Raw genomic sequence first — 13,662 nt, forward strand, 5'->3', positions numbered from 1 at the left:
GTATAAATTTTTGATACCTTCGATTTGATATAAAATCCGAAGTATTTGGATAAAAATTGAGTGAGTTATGAAAATTTTTGTGGGACTGCTCAAACCGCGTTTCCTGAAAATTATGTTAGTGATATGTTCTTGAAGTTATTTGTTGTAGGCTTCGTTGGACATCGCCGGGCTTGTGCTAATGCATTTAGATATGTTATGGGATGTATTTAGGTGTTATATGGTGGTTTGTTTGGGTCGGGATTGGCTTGAGATGTAATAGAAGTCGTAGGAAGCGTAACAACGCCGAATTACGGGTTATTGTTGTATTAAAGTTAGTTGTCGATGTTTGAGAACTTTTGGGGTGTTTGTATGGGTTTGAATCAATTTAATAACATCCTAGGATGAGTCTTGAGGTGTTGGTTCATGGTCCTTAGGCTTGGAGCGAAAGGATGAATGAATAAGTTAGTGAATTTTCATGAGTTTGCAAGTCCAGTGTCTACCCGGACCCCTTCTCGGACCCCTACACGGAGTTCGTGTCCGTTTTCCTTCAAAAATACGAAATTTCAGTGCCTACCCGGACTCGTACACGGACCCCTACACGGGGTCCGTGTACCGCCCTCTTTAAAAAAAAAAATTTTAAAAAAAATTTTTTTTTATTCATTTTTTTTAAGGATTTGCTTCGGGATTCTATATCATGGTTTAGTACGATGGTTAAAATTTATTTATGTAAAAATATAGGATTTGTTTTGGGGTTCTATATCATGGCTTAGTACGATTATTAAACGAGGTCAAGTCCCGAGTGATCTAGAATGTCATAAGCTATTTATTTACTTCGGTGATGAGCACGAATACCTACGTCTAAGCTATGAAAGATAAGTGTTTGAACTCATGTTAGTATGTGCAGCAGTGGCCAAGTGAGATCCAACGAATCCCTCAACGCCAAGTAAGTATGTTGACGTGCAAGAAAATATTTTAAGTTTTTGAGGTATACTAAATGTCTTGTGACCAAATTATGTTTAGGATTGGAAAGCGTTAAATTATGAACGGAGACCAATCCGCCCGTTAAATTATGAATGGGTTAGATCGAGGTTGGAAAGCGTTAAATTATGAACGGGGACCAACCAGCCCGTTAAATTATGAACGGGGATCTTATGTATGTGGCAGTGGATACGTCCCTGTCGGCCCAGTACTGTGGTTTGTCTGATCAGGCATTTATTATGTTATGGGTCACTTGCTTTGAAACATCCTCTACGAAAAATGATGAAGTTAATTATGTTCAAGTATGTTCAAGTATGCAAGTATGTTTATGAAAAGTTTAAGTTGATGGCACGTCTAATTATGTATGTACGTAAGTTCAAGTTTATGATGTAAGTTCAAGTTTCAAGTATGTATGTTATATTTTGAAACTGTATGTGGTTTTATTATCTAGTACTTGCTATCTCTAGTTTATACGTGTTGAGTCTTTAGACTCACTAGACTTGATCGATGCAGGGGAGTATGTTGAGGAGGAGACAGGAAGTGGCGACCAAGGGACAGGCTTGGACTGAGCGGAAGGTTAAACCCGAGGACCACTAAGTTTATGTTTTTATGAAAAGTTTAAAATACTTTGCTTTTATGTTGGATGTGAGACATTTGAAACAAGTATGTTGTTGGAAAATTTTAGTTGGTGATGTTGCTTTCAAATATTATTATGATGAATGATGAGTGAGGACCTTATGGATTTTATGTTTAAGAAAATTTTTAATTTTTCCGCAAATTTTGAAGTATGAAAATTACGGTACGTTACAGACCCTCTCCACCATGTCTTGCCAACACTTGCTCCACTGTGGCCGTAATTAGTCGTGTTATTTCGGTCACAGTGAGGCTCTTATTACCATGAGTATTCAGGTCCTCTTGATTTCCATTGATCATATTTTCCGTGTTCACCATCTTATCTTTTTTTTTTTTCAAATTCCCACAGACGGCGCCAATTGATGATACCAAAATTTTACCTCGGGTTCGGTCCGGAGAGTGTATATTCAAATCTTCACCACGGGGTGAGTAAGCACTCCGGAATCTGTATAAACAACGGAAAAAAGGTTAGGGGGCGCCGAAAGATTATCCGACGTAACCCCTCCGATGCTTAAGTCAGTCCAAGGGAGCAAACTTAAAGGTGCAGTATAAGAGTGATAAGTGAATAAGAGATTGTGAATGAATCAAACCTTATGCCCCTACATGGTATTTTATTGGGAGAGGATAAGCTCCTCAACCAGACATAACTCCTCTCGAGATAGATCTTCGCCAGGGATAAGGGATCTTCTCCACTAGGACTCTATCCCGACGGCGGCTAGGACTCTACCTTTATCTTATCGGGATTTATCAGTATCCCGTATTTATTGATTTCCTTATCTATTGCTGAACATATCTTCTTATCCCTTTGCCATGATAGTGTCCTGAATTGCCGACCTCCCGAAGGGCTCGGAATTATGGGCTATGGACCGTGGGCTTGGATTCCTGACCACGGGGTGGGCTAGGACTTACTTTGGGATGTGTTCGGAATTATGGGATATGGACTGTGGGCTTGGATTCCTGACCACGGGGTGGGCTAGGACTTACTTTGGGATGGGCTTGGACCTGTCCAGAGGTACCAGAATTATGGAGGGCATCAAAAATGTATTTTTTTGCTCATGCTTTTAATTAAAAAAATATATGCATTTGTGGCGAAAATATAGTATACCTAATTTTTCAAGTTCTTACCCGTCTTGATTTAACTCTTTCGGAGAAGATGTCTTTAGCCTTTGAATGTGTTTGTCCTAATGTAATCACACCTTCAAGATAAACCAACTTTATTATCAAAACATTAATATGTAGAAATAACAAAAATATAGAATAAGGATGAAACTAAGTTTTTTTCATCCAAATATGTTTAAAAAATTAAAATAAATAATGAATGTTAAAATAACATGAAAAAATATGTGTATACGATAATTTAAACCACATTAAAATTTTGTATCATGTTTATCATTTTATTTTGTTGCAATTACTGTTTTGAACATAGTACATAAATTTATATGTGTATACGATAATTGACAAACACATTATGTCATTCATTGTCTAATACAAGCATGATATTAATTTTCAACCGAAATACAAAAATGACTTTTTTATATTGTTTTTCTTTGTTATGATCTATATGCATATGAAAACAATAAACATTTCAGTTTGATTAAAAGTCACATAGAGAAAATGAAATAGATTATCATATTTTTTAATTTTAATCATCAATTAAATAAACTAATTGTCTGTGCGATGCACGGGTGAAAAACTAGTTTATTATAACAATGCAGATTGTGTTAGTTTTAAAATTATTATATTTTTTGAAAAGAAATTTCATTAATCATGCAAGGAGTTACAATATTCAGCTAAATGTTCAATCAAGCAAGGCAGTGTTTCAAAATAAACGGAAGGACTAGCATAAAAATGAGCAGTTTTTGCTAGAGCATCTGCTGCCACATTTGCTTGTCTAAACGCAAACTGAACCGAGAAAGAGGTTCCTTGATTCAATAGACTTCTGCATTGGTGCACAAGAGATCCAAACTCCGTAGCATCATTATCGATAGATTTGATAGCATCCACAACCACTTTGGCATCAAGTTCGAATATCACATTTGCCAGTTTCATTTCATTAATCCAGAGTATAGCATGTAATAGAGCAAGAGCATCACATTCCTTTACTGGTGGGTTTCCATGGCCATGTTGCACTCGACATGCCATCAATTCTCCGCTTTCATCTCGCAATACACAGCTAAGGCCGAACGTGTTATTGTTTATAAAGATGGCTGCACCCGTGTTGCATTTCAGGAAATGAGGGGGAGGTTTGTGCCATCGTTTACACACTGGTTCAGCTCTTTGTAACTTTGAATGAATTAGAGGCCCTCGTTCTTTTGCTTGTAGCCATTCATACAGCGTCTGCAAAGCTCCATAAACTACCTGTGGCGATGTGCAATGCTTATTGTTCCATAGTTTATCATTTCTTTGTTTCCATAAGCCCCACATGATCATAACAAATTTCCCCACTTCAATATTCGTTAATGTATTAATCATCGAAAAAACCATATCTGCAAAACTATCCACCCGATCTGAACATGAATTTATGGCATTGGAGAGATGGGCTTCATTCCAGCAGTCTTGAGCAAAAGGACATAACAACAAAGCATGCCATGTGTTTTCAATGTTGCCTTCGCATTGTACACATGTGAGAGGGGTTGGGATACCTTTTCGTTGAAGAGTTGCTCGAACTGGTAGACAGTCTCGAATCGCTCTCCATAAAAAGTTTTTGACTTTGGGTGGGATATGTAAATTCCAGATTTTTTGTCATTCACCCGAAGCCCTGAATTCCAAATTTGACGCCATAATCTCAGAGGCCACCCAATATCCCGATTTAACAGTATAGTGCCCATTTTTGCTGTAGTGCCATATCCTTGTATCAGCCCCTGAAGTCTCCTGTAAAGGTATTTTCAAGATTTCACCTGTATCTCTTGCGTTAAATAATTTATTGATTAAACCCACATCCCATTGCTTACTTCCTGGGATCATCAATGCAGACACCATTAGTGATTCCATTCCAGCGATCATTGAAGTTTGAACCCGAAAATTGTTTGCCTCTCTAAGCCAAGGATCATTCCAAATATTTATATGTGTTCCATCTCCAATCTTCCAACGGCATCCAAGTTGCAACATCGAGCGAGAACTCCAGATACTTTTCCAAACGAAACTTGGATTATGGCCCAGTTGGGCTGTGAGGAAGTCCCCTCGAGGGAAGTATCTAGCTTTGAAGATTCTGCTGGCAAGTGTATCTGGACTGGAAATAAAGGACCAGCCTTGTCTCCCTAACATTGCAAGATTGAAACCATAGAGATCTCTGAAACCAAGTCCTCCTTTCTCTTTTCGAATGCTTAGCCTGTCCCAAGAGAGCCAGTGGATACATCGTTGGTTGTTTCTCTTCGAACCCCACCAGAAAGAGTTTAATATTCGCTGGATTTCTTCTGCTAGAGACACTGGCAAGAGAAAAACACTCATACAATAAGATGGTATAGCTTGAGCCACTGCCTTAATAAGAATCTCACGTCCAGCTTTCGACAATGGTTTATTTTTCCAGGATTGATTTCGTGACCAAATTCTCTCCTTAAGATAGCTGAAAACCATATTTTTGCTGCGCCCAATCAAAGATGGAAAGCCAAGATATTTTCCAGTATCAAGTGAAGAATGCACCCCTAGAATTGATGAGACAATATTTTTTACAGCATAGTGTACATTACCACTAAAGAAAATACCTGATTTCCCAAAATTTATTGCTTGCACAGAAGCCTCCTGATATGATGTAAGAATATGTCGCATGATACTAGCTTCTGCAGCTGTGGATCGAAAAAAGAAGAATCTGTCGTCTGCGAATAAGAGATGGGAAACAATGGGTGCCCCTCTGCATATCTTATAACCATGAATTAATCCATGTGCTTCCGCTCTTTGAATTAGTGCAGAAAGACCTTCGGCACACAAAATAAATAGATAAGGCGATAAAGGGTCACCTTGTCGGAGGCCACGCTGAGGTTGGACAGGGCCAATACTTTGATCATTGAGTAAGATGGAGTATCGGACAGAAGTTACACATTCCATGATGAGTTGTACCCATCTTGTATCAAATCCCATTTTAATCAAAATGCACTTTAGGTATCCCCAATCAACTCTGTCATATGCTTTGCTAATATCCACTTTCAAAGCTACACCACCCAACTTTCCTTTTGTTTTCCTTTTCATATGGTGGAGAGTCTCGAAAGCAACCAAAATATTGTCCGTTATAGTTCTACCCTGAACAAAAGCAGATTGTGATAGAGATATCATCTTTGGCAATATTTTCTTCAGTCTATTGGCAATGACTTTTGCCATAATTCTGTAGATGACATTACATAGGGCAATTGGGCGAAAATCCTTCATAGAGGCAGGGGTTTCACATTTCGGAATCAAAACGATGTTTGAATCGCTGACTCCTGCTGGGAAAGAGACCTGTTCCATCCATTTCTTACAGTGTTCATAAACATCAGAACCCAAAAGATGCCAACATTTTTGATAAAAAGCTGGGTTGAAGCCGTCCGGTCCCGGGGATTTGTCAGGGTGCATTTGGAACACTGCTACTTTAAATTCTTCAAGAGTGTAGGGAGCCAGAAGCATGTCATTATCTTCAGCCGAGATGCTACGATTTATCACATTTATCACGAGATCATAATTTCCATTAATCTCGGAGTAAAGATCAGTAAAGTACCGCATAACAATATGAGACAGATCTGTTTTATGCTCATGCCAGATTCCGTTTTCATCTTGTAGCCCTTTGATTTAATTCCGCTTTCTTCTAGCATTTGCATTTGAGTGAGAGAATTTTGTGTTTAAATCTCCCTCCGTCAACTAGAATGTCTTTGCTCGTTGGCGCCAATGATCTTCTTCTTGCACTAGGAGGTCAATCATATTTTTTCTTGTTGCATCATATTCTTCCACCGATTCAGGATTCGAATAATTCCTGAGTTGTTTCAGCTTCTGTTTGTATTGATTTATACTTTGTTTGAACGCAACAAAGCGTTGTTTTCCCCAAGTGGATAATAAGTCAGCGCACATCTCAAGTCTTGGAAGAAGATCGTGACCTGACCCAACATCCCAACTGTGTTGTACTAATTCTTGAAAATGAGGTTCTCGTAGCCATTTGTTCTCAAACCGAAACTTACGCTGTTTGATAAAAACTTCAGGTTGAGTAGTCTTCAGTAACAATGGTGAGTGGTCAGAGATATCAGCAACCAGATTACTCAATTGGGCATCTGGGAAAAGAACCATCCACTCAAAATTTCCAAAAGCTCGATCAAGCCTTTCCTCAACTGCATTTGGCTTACCCCTCCTACGAGAGCAGGTAAATGTGTATCCTTGCATCGAGATTTCCTGGAGGGCACAATCATTGACAGCGTCCCGGAAGCCTTTGAACAACCATTCTGGATGCTCAACCAATCCTTGCTTGTCCTCAAGATGTAACAGGTCATTGAAGTCACCAATTATACACCACGGCAGAGTGGATGCAGTAGAAATAGTCCTAAGAAGATTCCAAGACTCTCTTCGCCGGTGTCTTTCTGGAATGCCATAAAAACCAGTCAAGCGCCATCCACCTATGGCGGAATCCAGTATTTCCATGTCCACATGATTATTCGAAAATGATAGCAGTGAACATGTAGAAGAACGTCGCCAAAATACACCAATTCCTCCACTTCTCCAATCTCGATTTACAGCAAAACATCCTTCATAACCAATCTTTGTACGTATATCCTCTAACTTTTGGGCATGAACCAGAGTTTCAAAAAGGAAGATGATATCTGGTGTGTGAGTTCTTATTAACTCACGTAGCACAGGAACTGCCCTCGGATTGCCCAATCCTCGGCAGTTCCAACTTAAAACGATCATGGGTTGTGGCAGGCCCGGGATCCAAAGCCTGCCAATAACAAGTTTTTTGGGTTTCTAGCATTCGTCTCCATACTCTGGTGGGCCTCCATTCTTTGCGTATCTATACCCATTTCCAAATTGTCCTGTAAATCCGTGATATGCTCAAGCCCACGCATTCTTTTTCGTTCCTCATTTATTTCCATAATACACTCCTCCGAATCATACCGTATACTTTGATTGGAACCTCCTTTTGAATTTTCTTGGAAATCCTCCTTGTTATCCGCCCTGGTTGTGCGGTGATTTAAATTCAAAATCCCCAATCTTTGTGCATTCGACGCTTCAATAAGATTTGTTTCCAAATTTACCATATCATTTACACTGCATTGGGTATCATGGCTCAGACGTAATCCAGCATTATGATTGGTTGATTCAGCTGCGGAAAAAGCATCTCGAAGCTAGCGACTGCCCTCTATATTTGTGGTTTTTCTTGTTGGTGCACGAAGCCATGTTCCCCACTCTTTTTTAATATCAGCTTCAGGGGTATTGAAAAGTTTGTCACAGAAACGATCCATATGGCCAAGTAATCCACAAATGAAACAGAACTGTGTCAATCTTTCATACTTGAAGTTAACAATCACCCAATCTCCTCCTTGTTTCCTAATCTTTTTAAAACGTTTCAATGGCTCCCGGACATCAAATGTAACACAGATTCGCATAAACGTGCGCCAGATAGATAAATTATTACTATCATCATATTCAACAAACTTTCCGATAAAATTACCAAGTAGTTTACCAATATGTTCTGACATAAGCCGATAGGCAAATCATACACTTGAACCCAGAAATCCACATTGTGGAGAGAAAGCATAGATGGTGCCTCTCCCAATGCCAATTTTTGAAGAATAAGAATGTGGTTATCAAATGACCATGGACCTCCATCCATAATACGCTTTAAATCGATCACCAAACATCAAAACCTCCGAAAGTCGGAGAACGCAAGCAAAGATTTCTTTCAGAGGTTGCTCTTTGCGTATTTTCTCACCCACCACCAGTGTGCAGCCAGGGAGGAGAGCAGAATGGACAATCTCGAAGATGTGCCGTCTGTGGATCTCATGACGGAGCTTCTCCGCCATATGAAGTGCTTCTCCAAGCCCGATAAACGCCTCATCCTCGTTGGTGCGTTCATTTTTTTGATGAAGTTTTTTCCTCTTTCATTTAATGGGTTTTAGGTTTTCGAGCTGTTTTTCATGGTTACAGTTATTGAATCGGGTTTATATGATCGATGGGACGGTGCGGAGTTGTAATTTTGTATCGACAATTTAACTTAGATTTACTTTCGGAAGATAGATAATGCTTTGAAAATTGTTGAACTTGTGAAACTATGTTGATCAATTACAGTATATGCATGTGTGTTTGTGTGCATGATAAGTTTTTTTGGTAAATGTATTGAATTTAGTGGACGTGACGATTGTTTCAAGACAAAATGATGCATATTGACTAGTTAACAAAGCGTTTAATTTCTTAGGTTTTGTTGCTTGGAATAATGGGCGAATTTGGATTTTAAGTTGAAATCTGAATAGATCTGTGTGAATCACTGTTTTTTTTGTTTAGTTTTTTGTTCTGGTTTTTTAGAGTGGCAGGTGACTTCTTGATGAAGTATCCAAAAGCTCAGATCTGTGGGACTTAATTTTCTCACCAGGATTTGCACATAATTTGAAGTTGCAGTTTATGTGTGTATTTGCTAGTCTTTGTGCATAAGAATTCTGCTGCATCATTTAAGGTTTTAGAATCTCCTGTTGTGGACGACGCATACACCAATAAACCGACCTATCCTCAAACTACGTGAAGTTTTAGAACTTGTCAACCTAGTGGTGCACACCCTCGTGATTAGATTGGCCTTGGCCAATGCTCGAGCCAAGCTCAAGCTTTAATGATGAGTAATCCGGAAATATGTTGAAAGGTCCTGCATCAAAATTCAAAACAATTTCCTTAGGATGTCTGTAATTTAACCCAAACATCACGATATCAATCCATGATTCTGAATGATAAATCTTGGTTTTATTTGGGAAATTGACCCAATGATTATATTAGAATTGCAAACCGAATTTCACTGTGGTTTGTTTTTTAGTTATGAAACATCGCTTCTTCAAAATTCCGTATATGATAAGTTTGGGTTGATTGCGGTCAATGTTCTAAAACTCGGACTAGGCGACCGCCTAGCCTCTAGGCGCCGGCCGTATGCACCAAAAAAGTGGCAATCGGCCAGCCTAGGCAGCAAGGACGCCTAGTTCGGGTTGATTGCAGTTAGTGTTCTAAAATTCGACCAATGTGGCCGCCTAGGCGCTATGCGCCGGCCGACCGCACCGAAAAAGTGCTAGTCGGCCAACCTAGGCGGCAAGGACGCCTAGATGCTTTAGGCGGCTCTAGGTGCCGGATGACCGCACCGAAAAATTACATTTTTTGGGGTGGAGTTTTGTTTGAAAAGTTTTTAATTAAAAGTCCGATTAAAAAAAATTAAAGGTAAATATTTTTATAGGCTTTCAACCAAAGTCCAACAAAAATGCAATTTGTTGGCTTGTACTGACACACCACACTTCATCTTCGTTTGCAATCTAGAGTGAGAAAACTTCACGAGATGATTTTGCATCCGAAGAAGAAAAAAGAGGATTACAATGATGTTATCGAGTTTGTGTCCGATGATGAACAAGTTGTTCAAAATTATGGAGAACTGAAGTAAATTTGTGATATTCTATTAGTTGTGTAATTTTGAACACATTTTTAATTTGATATTATTTTGTTGGAGTTATAATATGTGATTTGTTATGTTGATACCGTGGAATCCATCTAGCGGTGCCTAGTCTTAGTCTAGGCGGCCTAGGCGTCGGTATGGCACCTGACTCTAGCTTAGCGAATGGTTGATTGCACTAAGAACAAACCATGATAAGTTTGTTTTGTTCAATAAGGACACAATAAAGAACTCTCAAATTGGAGAAGCTCAATAGTGTTTGTTGATGTTATGAACGATATTCAATAAAATAATTGTTTGCATATGATATATGTATTAAAACCCTTAGCTAAGAACACAAAACAGGTTTAAGATAAAATTATTTAGTGGAACCCGGAATTTGTCTAGAAAATAGTAGAAAAATTACTAAAAAGTAAACAAGCTTGAGACCCGTTCTAACATAAACGTGCCACTCTACTTAGTTAAAATAAGTGGGCCTAGCCGTAACTTATTAAATGAATTTAAGACATTAATTTGGTTGATCTACTTTATAGGCCCACTTTTAAATGAATTTAAGACATTAATTTGGTTGATCTACTTTAAGTATAATCTTTTTACATTTTGGATTTCTGGCAATTGCCTAAAAATTTGTTGTCATGGAACTTTAATGTGTCCAATTGTTGAGGATGGAAGACCTTTAATCTCCAATATTTTGTTTACAGGTCATTGTGTCTCATCGTTTAAGGTCTTAGGCTTGAATAGTCACGGAGTACTTGAGCTAAAAAAATAAATTTATCATTATTATCATTCAAATTTTATTTAAATAACTGTATTGCTTTAAATATTTATGATTGCATATTCGACAAATAAATTTGTAAAAGTTAAGAAGGTTTTGTCATGAATCTGCAGTCAAGCGCGAGTGATGTGTGAGGAAGCTTGCTAGCTAGGTTGATGTTGGAAAAATTTTGTTGAGCTTGAGTCAATTGTCTGCTTAATTGAGCTTAACAATTTATTTTTTCGTAGTTGAGTTTGAGTATGATGTTTCTCGAGCTTGACTCGGCTGGGTTCGTATGCAACCCTGGTTCAACCTCATCTTTCAAGAAATAGTCTCTTGTTTAGATGGTTTCCAAGAACTGTAAGGCTTGATGAAGTTGTTTATGAGTATTCTAATGCCTTTTACCTTTTATATGAACTTTGCAGGTCCACCAGGATCGGGGAAAGGTACTCCGTCACCAATGATTAATGATGAACATTGCTTATGCCATATGGCCACTGGTGATATATATGCTGAGAGCTGCTGTGGCTGCCAAGACTCCGCTTGGGGTTAAAGCCAAAGAGGCCATGGACAAGGTACATTCCTTGCTTTATATTCTAAGACCTTTGACGCATAAGTACTTATACCAAAGGCATCTGTTTGTTTGTGAGTTCTTAGGGGGAACTTGTTTCCGATGATTTGGTTGTGGGGATTATCGATGATGCATTGAAGAATCCATCCTGTCATAAAGGTTTTATTCTTGATGGATTTCCATGGACAACTGTCCAAGCACAAAACGTTTACTATTTTTTCTTGGAATGGTGTTTCTTGGTCAGTTTCCAGCAGTTGTAAATGAGTTAGTGTTCCTTATATTCAGCTGGATGAGATGCTCGAGAAACGTGGAACTAAGATTGACAAAGTTCTTAACTTTGCAATTGATGATGCTATCTTGGAGGAGAGGATTACTGGCCGTTGGATCCATCCTTCTAGCGGTCGTTCATACCACACGAAATTTGCACCTCCTAAAGTTGCTGGTGTCGATGATGTAAAAGTTTATTCTATGTCTATCAATGCTAACTTTCTTTAGGTTCCATCTATAGCTATAGCTATCTTTTCTTGGAGCCGAACTGTCTTGGTTACTATGCGTATTGAATTTCTCTTCAAGGCCTAGAGGTAATTTCTTAAATTATTTGCGAAGGTAACTGGAGAGTCTTTAATTCAACGTAAGGATGATACTGCAGCTGTGCTCAAGTCGAGACTTGAGGCTTTCCATAAGCAGACTGAACCGGTATGATTTAATTTGATTTTCCTTTTTCCTGTTCCATTCTTTCAATGTCAATCCTTTGAAGCTTTTATCTCATGTTGCAGACATGCAGATATGAAGTGTTTCAATGCTGTATGCTTTTATACCTTATTTCGGGTTCATGCTTTAACAGTTGCGTGGTGTATGCTAAAAATCTTTTGAAAAAGAAAAGTGATTCGATAGAGAAGCTAAAGCATCTGGTTAATTTCTTGCGAGATTGATAAAAAAAAAGTTAGAAACAATACAAGTAGCAAATGTATTAAAGGTTGTGTCCAGTGTAATGGAGAATATTGCCAATAGATTGCAGTTTTATCTGTCGAAATATTTTAGTTTAAAAAAAGAACGACCATTGGAGCTCAACTTTGGCTAACAGAGAAAATTGGATTTATGATTTTATTTTAACTGGTGATTGCGCATTTCATCCGTTTCCAAGTTCTTTGGCATTTGCAGATCCTTGAGAATGGCCTTAGGATATAGGAGCAACTTTTTCCATAGGTACATAATTTATATATATATATATAAGATGAACCCCTAGGCTGAACCTTTGTGCCTGGACATTATCCAGGGGGAAGCCCTTGAACGGAACACATTTTGGCCGTCAAGTAAAAACTAAAAACCTTGGTTCACTTCACAGGCTTAAGATGCCTTTAAAGTTCGACTTAAAATGTTGAGATTATGAATTGAAATTGAAATGCAATGTCTTAGTCGTACATCGGTCACAGAGCTTGTAAGGTACACATTGAATAAGGTGTACAAAAATCATTTTAAGATTTTGTGTTGAAGTTGAAATTCAATGTGTTAGTCATTCATCTGTCACAGAGCTTGAAGGTACATATTGAATAATATGTACAAAAATTTTCATTAGTATGTCATACCTTAATGGTTTTCTTTTCAGTGAGAGACACATCTTGGTTTGTTTCTTGGTTCTATGATATGCATACACTTTACCATGCTTTGTGTGTCTACAAGCGCTAGTTAACAAATTCAAAATCAAGAAACTCCTATATATAAGAATACGAAAAACTTGGCTCTGGGTCAGTTGTAATCGTAATTTACTTATTTTTGATGTACGATCAGCTCACTTTCTAGGCTCATAGGTTGATGGGAATTGATGTGGAATTGTAGTATTTGAATTACCAATAATTAGTGAATTAAAAATGAGTAATTGAATACACCATGAAGTCCATTTAGAGGTGATTTGAATGGGGAGTTACCAAACTTTTGAAATGGTTTATGGTTTGACTATATTGTTACTAATATTGCATGTACAATGTTGTTTAAAATCTAATATTTTAAATACTTAAGGTTTTATGCACTTCTACTGTGGGGACCCGAACTTAACTCAATTCTTAATCATTTTTTAGGAATCATTAATCAATTAAGATAAACAGGGTCTAATTTTTTTTTTTTAAAAATACGAGAGTACGCAGCATATGAATCTCATCAATTGCA

General features: G+C 38.0%; 1 protein-coding gene and 1 pseudogene across 1 annotated transcript; one reads left to right on the forward strand and one right to left on the reverse strand.

Moving 5' to 3' along the window:
• Positions 1 to 6,414: 6,414 nt before the first annotated feature.
• LOC140815557 (uncharacterized) lies at positions 6,415 to 7,449 on the reverse strand. Its single transcript, XM_073174635.1, has one exon. It carries the CDS (start codon positions 7,447 to 7,449, stop codon positions 6,415 to 6,417), a length of 1,035 nt encoding a protein of 344 aa, XP_073030736.1.
• Positions 7,450 to 8,321: 872 nt separating this feature from the next.
• On the forward strand, positions 8,322 to 13,262 carry LOC140814355 (adenylate kinase 4-like; annotated as a pseudogene).
• The last annotated feature ends 400 nt before the right edge of the window (positions 13,263 to 13,662 follow it).

Source organism: Primulina eburnea, chromosome 15 (assembly GCF_022965805.1).
Source record: "Primulina eburnea isolate SZY01 chromosome 15, ASM2296580v1, whole genome shotgun sequence".
NCBI classification, from domain to species: Eukaryota; Viridiplantae; Streptophyta; class Magnoliopsida; order Lamiales; family Gesneriaceae; genus Primulina; species Primulina eburnea.